At 44.9% G+C, this 9,292-nt stretch overlaps 1 protein-coding gene across 4 annotated transcripts in view; it reads right to left on the bottom strand.

The window, feature by feature from the left end:
* Positions 1-1,092: 1,092 nt before the first annotated feature.
* Positions 1,093-9,292, bottom strand: part of KPNA3 (karyopherin subunit alpha 3) — a 28,354-nt gene continuing 20,154 nt past the window's right edge. For 2 of the 4 annotated variants that reach the window (XM_061570444.1, XM_061570446.1), the window contains exons 13-17: positions 8,349-8,453; positions 7,939-8,010; positions 5,965-6,127; positions 4,218-4,312; positions 1,093-4,107 (exon numbers count right to left, since the gene is read on the bottom strand). In XM_061570444.1, coding sequence (XP_061426428.1) covers positions 4,009-4,107; positions 4,218-4,312; positions 5,965-6,127; positions 7,939-8,010; positions 8,349-8,453 — 534 coding nt within the window. In that variant the 3' untranslated portion in view covers positions 1,093-4,008. Of the gene's footprint in view, positions 4,108-4,217; positions 4,313-5,964; positions 6,132-7,938; positions 8,011-8,348; positions 8,454-9,292 lie in introns of all 4 variants that reach the window. The other 2 variants (XM_061570443.1, XM_061570445.1) reach the window with 1 other exon arrangement.

Below are 9,292 nucleotides of genomic sequence, written 5' to 3'. Positions count from 1 at the left end.
GAGCGATCGACAGCTTCACCCACTCTTCGGAATCTCCATGAACGCGGACCCGAGCCCTTGAGTTTCCCGGCCACATAGACCTGGTGGTAGTCAGCTGTCACTCTTGCACAGGACTCCTGCTGGGCATGAGCTGCTGGGCATGAGGTCCCGCCGGGTTCAACAAACCCAACTCGAAATTGGTCGACTCGTGGCACCAGCAGAAGACAATTCCGTGTCGCAGGCTCTACAACTTTTTCAACGCTGCCGCACCATATTGAGAGCTTCTCCACATGCCTTGCGTTTTTGAAAATGTATTAAATACTATTAATGACGGCCCTTTTTGTCATTCCACTGCTAGACGAAGGCTTCCTTTTAGCAGTCAGTCGTGGGAGTTGTTCGACTTAACGTCACACTGGTCAGTGCAGGCTGGTAAAGGAGGGCCCCCCCCATCACCGGCTCAAATATAACGAGCCACGGATGTTCTACTCGGCCGAGAAATGAACTCGGGTCTATCAGGTTCAGAGCAGTGCTACATCGGCCTTGCCAGGCATTGACATAGCTGCTGCATTGATATTGCTGCTGCATTGACATAGCTGCTGCATTGATATTGCTGCTGCATTGATATTGCTGCTGCATTGACATTGCTGCTGCATTGATATTGCTGCTGCATTGATATTGCTGCTGAATTGATATTGCTGCTGCATTGACATTGCTGCTACATTGACATAGCTGCTGAATTGACATCTCTGCTGCATTGATATCGCTGCTGCATTGATATCGCTGCTGCATTGATATCGCTGCTGTAGATATCGCTGCCGATACACTTGGGCTACGCTCATCTCCAAACCTTTATAAACAATTTTCCTTGACAGGCTAACCCCTTTTCCTGATGACGACCGCTTGTGTTGAGATCGAAACGTCGTGACATTTGTATTCACTTTATTTTTTTTATTTTGCCTATCTACTTGACTTTACCTAAAGAACCAGAGTAAGACCCTTATTTTAAACCGGTCTTGAGACTCGGCAAGACATTCACGTGTATATTGACATGTGCATGATAGTATTTATTGTAATATGTGAAGTATTTATTTATATACCACACGACCTCAAAAATTACTTATGGCTGTTTTTATTAACAGACAATTACTGTATGTTACATGAACATTAACAAAAAAAAAGCTACACATTCCTTCCAAAATATTATCATGGTTGATTTTTCAAAGCAATGTAACAGTATATTCTGCTCTATAATCGGCCATATTAAAAACAAAAAAATAAACTCATTACGGTCAAAAAGGCACAAAATAAATCAAATTGCCTGCTCCAATACTAACACATGAGCCACCTTAAGGGCATTATACCATTAACTACTCCACCATACGCTTAGCCAAAATGTCCACTTTAAAAATTTCCTGTTAAATAATAACAATAAAGTGTAAATTCGCATAATTCGGCGCAAGTAAAATCTTGCAAAGTTTTTAAAAAATCTTGTATCGCGAGCGATACAAGGACGAGAAGTCCCTTAAAGTGGCTCAAAGAAGGGCGGGTTTGCGGGGAGGAAACAGAAATACAACAAAACTGAAAGATGTTGACATAAAACGTGTTAAGTTGTCGTTTTGTTTTTTATATAAACGTGTTATCAGCTCGTTCAAGAGCGAAAGCTTGCCCTCTGGTGTGGGATCGTCAGCGAGGGTGCGGCAGCCGGCGTGTTGCGTGATGCCTAAGTCACCGACGACGGCCATTCACAGCAGCGAAAGAAAGCGCGAAGACAAACTTGCCCCGTGACCCGCAGCGCTCACGAGGTGCTGAGAGGTAACCCCACCTAAAATTCCGATGCGCTAAACAAAAACCCCAAAATGCTCCAATCGACAAAAATTACTGTTCTTTTTTCCGTTTTTTAAATTTCTCGATAGACAAAAGTAGAGAAAACATGTTCACGATTCTAAGCTAAACAACCAATGCCAAGTCCTCTTTGCTTCCAAAACTGCATAGTAACGGTTGGTTCTAACTTCAATTGTAATCATGATCACACGTTATTGGTTTCTTTGATAATTTCATTTTAAAATATTCGTCAAAATGTGCATGTTGATGTTCAGATGTACGTGTTTTTTATTGTCCGTGCACCATGATACACACAAGCAGAAAACTATTTTTCGTAAGTGAAAATGTTTACTTGTTGGGCAAAAACTGCTGCACGCGCCCATGCGCATGAGGGAGGTCAGTCTACAACCCAAGTAAATCTGTAAAAAATTTAAATGCATCAACGAAAACAAACAAGCAAGAAGAAATGTTTGCACACTGTAATATATATATTTTTCGCGTTCCTATAAATGTTTGGGCATGCCGCCATTTCATCTGCCCGGTTCTACATCAACACGACAGCCTGATAAGACTGGAAAACAAAAATAAAGAATTTTAAATTAATTTAGTCAATTTACAACCGAAACGACAGCAAGTCTTATTTACTTTCGTTCTTTTTTTAATATTTTACGTTTTGTACAAATGCGGCATTTGCCAATGTTCCTTTGTGAGCACAATGTTCATTTACACTGGAGAGGAATCCCAGGGCAGAGCCCAAAGAGAACGTGCAATGGAACAGCAGTCAGCCTTTAACAAACCCATCCCCCCCCCTCTCCGTAAAAACAATTAAGCGGAAACAAATTAGAACTGCTGCAGAAATGTAAATGCTAGGTTTGTTGCAGTTTAAATTTTTAACAAAAAAATTGTAAGCAGAATTTAAAGCCTACAATTACTCCATAACACAAATGTGTAACATGGTGATGCCAGAACAGCAATGCCCATATCCCTGGTTACAAATTACAAGTTGGCAATTATGAAGCAAATACCACGCGTCTGACTTAAGTGCCGAGCAGTGATTAAACGGATGCGTAAAAAAAACCCCAACTGATTACAATTTTGCACAAGAACCCGCAGAGAAAGATGACATTGAAAATATTAACGTCAAACAGTGACCGATGGTTGTAGCAAAATTTAGAAATGGAGAGCAAATCAAGAAAAGGATGCGATTTTATATAATTTTGTAGGTTTTCGTGTCTGTTTATTTAATATATACTACAATAACATCCGTGAAACAAAATTTGCAAAGCAATGTTAAAACGATATCAGCTCTGCTCAACAAGGGGGTTTTGCTAACGTCATTCAATAGACTGTTCTCCCAAAGAATCGTAGGGTAGCTTTAATTTAGAAAAAAGTAACAGCCCATCTTTCTCCCCCCTATCACACAGTTTATGCCCTAAGTACAGCAATTACCTATTTGCAAAATGAAAGTTCATTAAAAAAACAAGTGTATAATTTAACGCTCTAATTTTATTCACTTTCGAGCCCACCCTTATCCTTACGAAGCAAAATCCACCCCAAGGTGGTGGGCAAAGTGAAACCTTTTTACAATGTGGCTCAGAGGGCTGCGGCGACTGCTACGACATCTAAATGCTCACCCACGCGCGTTTACCAATGACACCGGCACGGCAAATGCTGAATGAAGCGCACGCTAGCAACCCCATCGCTACGGAATTTAACCCCAACTTGTTTTGACGCCCCTCCACAGCACTGATCTGTAAATATCATTGTTGCTGCTGTTGTTTCATAAGTTTCCAAACAAATTCACAAATGCGTAGAGTTGTTTTTTTGCTTTTTCATTAGTAAATCCACCACCCTAAAAATTGACTGAACAGTTTTGTTTGTGTTACGGTATTTTGTCTCTTTTACGGCCATCATCGTTTCGCGTCGCCTTCAAACCCGACGGCGGCGTGGGGCGGACCGAGCCGCCGGGTGGGTGGTACGCGCAGCTGGGGCTAGTTGGGGAACGGCGGCGGACAGAGTGGGCGTGGCGGAATAAAGGAGCGTGAAAGGAGGCGTGGGCAGGGAGAAGAAAAATAAAAGAATAAAACTAAGAAGCCGCCCCTGCAGGACACCACGGTGTGACCCCCTTGGCCAAACCATCAACCCACAGCGCCCCGCCCCCCGACAACACCGCAACGGCCGCCACGCGCAGCCCCGTGAAACGGCAGCTTAAAACTTGAACCCCTCGGTGGGGATGTTGGAAGAGGGGTCGAAGGAGAAGGTTCCAGCTTGGTTGGTCTCCGGCAGGAGGCCTGGCTCCTCGTCAATCTGGGATGGAGAAACGAGAGAGAGGAGGCGGACCCCCCATCGTTTAGCCTTAAACAACGCCACCTGGGCGAGTTTCTGTCAGCGAGCGCCGAGTGAGGGCTTGGGCTTACGTCATCAGCTGAAAAGTATTGGTCGATGATCTCGTAGGCCAGCTTGTAGATGTCCTCATTCTCGTGCTGCTGAAGAGCTTCAATCTTCTCCAGGCCTGTGCGGGGGGACAAGTGGAATGTTACTTAAAGAAGACGTTGCTTCCCAACAGAAAGAGCTCTTATCTTTTGGATATGTATTAGAAAATGCGGATCGCTGACTTCTTATAGGAAGTCCGAAGTTGAATTTATAAAAAAAGCATGAAACGCAATGGACAAAAGAAGTCCCATTGGCAAATAAACGTCATTTTGTTTTTAAACGATTAAATAAATCCACTTGTTATTTAATGTTAGGATTGATTGGCTCATTTATCATGTTGAACACCCAACACGGACAGAGCTTTGGTATGCATCTGTGAGCAAAAGTCTCTTGGGGTGGGGTGTTATTTTAAAGGAACACGGTGTCCAATTGTGGCCCTGAGCCAGGCGGTTATTCAACATTCCCATGGCAGGGTGGCATTCTCCCGACATCACACACACACCGTCACACACAGTCACAAACACACACACACATCGTCACACACAGTCACAAACACACACACACACCGTCACACACAGTCACAAACACACACACACACCGTCACACACAGTCACAAACACACACACACACCGTCACACACAGTCACAAAACACACACACACACACCGTCACACACAGTCACAAACACACACACACACTGTCACACAGTCACAAACACACACACACCGTCACAAACACACACACTGTCACACACAGTCACACACACACACACCACCATCAACACACACTATACACGCACACCATCACACCTTTCCAGAGTGGGACTCGTTTTATATACACAACCAGGACTTTTGGCTTGTGACTTTGTGGCAGATAATTGAAACTCAACCACTTTCACTGTAACAATAAGGTTTTTCCCCTTTTTTTTCTGGCAATAAAACTAAAACATTTTTACTCGAAATCATGTCAGCATTAACCACAATACTTGTGGTCAGATTGCAAACAAAAAACACTCTGATAATATATGCATTGTCTTTGAAAGTGATTGGTTTACACCAGAGACGGCTTTCTTTTGAGCCTCGTCTCAATTGGTGCGAGACCAGAGGACGCCAAAAGGTCATCACTGCCCACACCGTCAATGCCGCAAGCCTAGCCATAGCTTCCTTCTATCAGATTCTACAACGAGCAGCAGCAAAATCAGATTAATAACAAAGGTTATGGGGTTAGATCGCGTTATTTATAAATGTGTGGCAACCCTCCACCACCCAACACAGCCAATCAGTACAAAAAGTGTCACGTTGACAAAAGACAAATGGTTCACTACTTTAGCCCACGGTGTGTTGAAGAGTGAATCCACAGATTACTACAATTATGAGAACAATTTTTATTTTATTTTACTAGGTCAGGCCCACTGACCTATCTAGCTCTTTTTCAGAAGAAACCTGGCCACAAATGATAGCTCAACGAAGTGGCTTATCAACTGGAAAATTATAGCAGCCAAATACTGAAAAAGCATGTTTCTAAATGTGGAGGGAAAAACCGGAAGACCCAGAGAGAAAATGTCCATGGGACCACGGGGAGAACATGCAAACTCCAAATATACAAGTGTCAGGATCAGGATCTCCTGTATACCAGGCAGTTAACATCGCTTATTTAGCATCAACAAGGGTGTGCATAAACCATGGCATCTCCTGGCCACAGGGTAAAAAGCCAAGAGTTGGTGCCAGCCCACCTCCGCACTCCTCGATCACGCTGGCAATCGTCTCCACCTCCTCGCCCGCCATCTTCAGGATGTTGTTGAGGCCATCGAGCACCACCTGCACCACCTGCGGGTCCTTGACGGCGAGCAGTGCGCAGAACGGCGGGATCACGTTCTCCCGCACCAGGTACTCCACCTGCCACGCGCACACACGCGCACACGCGCAGCCCGCGGGTGGAAAAGTGTAGCCGGGTGGCGACGGCGTAGGGATGGGGTCGGGGGGCAAGGGCGGTTGAGCACCGACGGCGTGGACCCAATCACAGAATGCTCTCGAAAAACACAAAGCAGGGACACTTTTTGGGACAAATTTCCTTCACAGATGCGCACTGTCGTGTCAGTATTTTGGCACGATTGCAAAATAATGAAAAAAATTACATGCAGCCAATCGGTAATCCCTCACTCCTACTCGTAACCCCAATCCACCCACACATGGTTGTTACGCGCATTAACATTTACATTCTCGTGAGCCCAAGAAAATCTTTTGACGGCAGCAATATTTTTTTTACGGAAGCCACGAGCTCTAAGGTAACACGACCACTACTCGAGAAAAAGGTACAAAAAAAACCCTAAATGATCCGGAAGCTATTGCAAGGGGGCCAGGAGATGGCAGTACAACTATGAATTATTGAGCTTGTACGGAGCTTTGACATGTCTCCCTTGATGAGCATGAGTTGTGTGTACTCAGATTCCTCTCACATGCCAGACACTCACAGATTGAATTAGCCAAACTTCCCAATACAAGGCCTTTCTGAAGAATCGACAAGGACATTTGAACGAAATAACAGAATTAGAAATTTTTCAAAATTTTTACTACACCGGCGAGTAACGTCATGAGGTTAATTATAACCAGATGTCGTTTTAAGGATGTTAATCCTGCCAGCGATACAGATGGCACGAGCGTAAAGCAACAATGATGGCCACAGGAGTCTTGGAACGAGCCAGCTTCTGCTGCCCAATGTGTGTCCATTCGTTTTACCTTCCCTGCAGACGGCAGGACATTCTGCAAGGAATACGCTTTTGGTTGCAAATATCACAGCCACTGACGATGACCAATAATAACGACAAAGTCGCTTACACAGGAAAGCCTCAACCGAGTCCCAAAACCCATTTTAACAAGGTACTGCATGTAGAAGTTTATAGACAATTCCATGTTAAGGAGCGCTTTACACGTGGGGGTAAGAATAGCACAGGAGAAACCCCGTACAAAGAACCAGGCGAGTTCACAAACCTACCTGCTTGTCTTCCATGTACTGGCCAGTGCACACATCTGGGAGGTTTGGAAGTCTCACAAATCTACGTGACCCATCAAAAGCCTTGCCGCCAAGATGCTTAAACAGAGGCATGCGTAAACCTCGCCACCTCTTGGTGGCATTGGTGGTCGAGGCTACAGTGTACCATGCACCTGCAACCCAGTCGGGAGGCCGAACCGATGGTGATTTTATGCAAGGCGACAAGGCGCTTCCAACTAGTGGGCAGCAAAGCAAGTAGGTTGGGGACCTCTATGCAGATTGCCAAGTGCTATTCATTCACATTCATGGGCTCTCTCAGGGCACTTTGGTTATTCAACATGTAAAACAATACTCAGAAAAGCAACCGATCAAAACATTGCAAAAGCAGGGCGCTCCTAACAATGACCCTCGAGACGCATGCACACATGGAGGCGGCCATCGTGTTGCCAAACATCCTTAAACTTACGGCATTTTATGGAAAGAGCAATAAGAAAACAAAGATTATTTAGTTTTATTAGGGAGCAAGGAGTGCAGGGGGGGCTAAGGAATGCTCGTTGAGGAAAGTGCACTGACACAATTGTCAAATTTCAGACAAGATCTAGCAGACATTGCATTAAAGCAAATTTTTGTCACAGAAAATTAAGGAACTCAATATCAAGAGCCTCAAACTCAGCGCCAGATCAGCGTGGGGGGAAGGAGAAGGAGGTGTGTGTGATACCTGGTCCTTTCTGCCACTGATGGTCAGGTTGCTGATGGCCCACGCTGCCTCTTTCTGCGTGCCAAAATCTCCCTGCCATGCAAATAAGACAGACATCACGATGTCAATGACAGCCCTTCTTTCCACCGTCCGAAAAATAATGGTAATCGCATGTACGTGTATCTGCAAGCATGCTTCATGTGTGTGCATGTGAAACGTGGATCCTCTTTACAGAAACACCGGCTTGAAATATTTGGGATGGTCTGCAAACAAACCATCCTGGGCTTGCCCACATTGCAACATGCGAGGCGTTGTGTTTATGTGCCTGTTTTTTTAATGTACATACATGTTATCTGGAAATATCCACTTGTCATTACGTGCGTTTATATGTGGGTATAGGTCTGTGTGTGCCCATGCTGGATGCTAGGCACCTTGGCCAGGTGGTGGATGATCATGGGAATGAGGCCGGCATCGATCACAGCCTGCACCTGCTGCTGGTTCCCAGCCGTGATGTTTGACAGGAACCACACGGCCTCCTGCAACAGGCCACAGCACGAGCAGCACGAGCATACAATCGACATCGTCAGCATAGATCAATCGACAAGCCACATCAATTAACTGCCCAAGGCATACGTCATCACAATCACATTCAGTTCAATGCAAACCTTCTGTTGGAAACCTACATCATGTCTGTATTATATATCTACAGCGCTTGTCAATCCACTGGTCGAGGGGTTTATTTGACCACCCAGCTTGTGAGTGTGTTTTGAGGTGGGAGCTTAAGTAAAGCACAGCGATGGATTTCGCTGCACTGCCCTCCATCATCATCTATGACACCAGTTTGATGCGTGGCCATCACCCATCCAAGCACTATCCAGGCTCAACTTTGCTTCGTTTCCGAGACCTGACGAAACCAGATGAATTCCTGATGTTGTAACAGACTGAGGCTCAAAAGAAAGCCGTCTCTGGTGTGGGCCAATCAGTTTCAAAGGCAATGCATATATTATCAGAGTATGTTTTTTGTTTGCATTCTGACCACAAGATGTGGTTAATGCATACATGATTCCTTGTAAGGTTTAAGTTTGGTGTTTTAACATCTTAACACCTGTTTTGTTGCCAGAAAAAAGGGGAAAATCCTATTATCGCACTGATCGCCTCTTTAGTAAGAACTTGTAGCAAGAACTGGAGTAATATGTTTATTTATGGGAACACTTAGTTTCACTTCTAGGCTCAACTGAAAGGAATCCTCGACAGTATGTGTCCGGACACCCTGGGGGGACACCGCTGCTTTGGCACGCCAACTCATCTGCAACGAGAGTCGTTTTCTGGGCCGAGTCTCCCTTTCAGTGGGTGGCAATCGACAGCGGACGATCTC

The sequence above is a fragment of the Lethenteron reissneri genome, chromosome 45 (genome assembly GCF_015708825.2).
Source record: "Lethenteron reissneri isolate LAM-NWPU_2019-01 chromosome 45, ASM1570882v1, whole genome shotgun sequence".
Taxonomy (NCBI): Eukaryota; Metazoa; Chordata; class Hyperoartia; order Petromyzontiformes; family Petromyzontidae; genus Lethenteron; species Lethenteron reissneri.
This window is presented reverse-complemented; position numbering and strand designations above follow the sequence as displayed.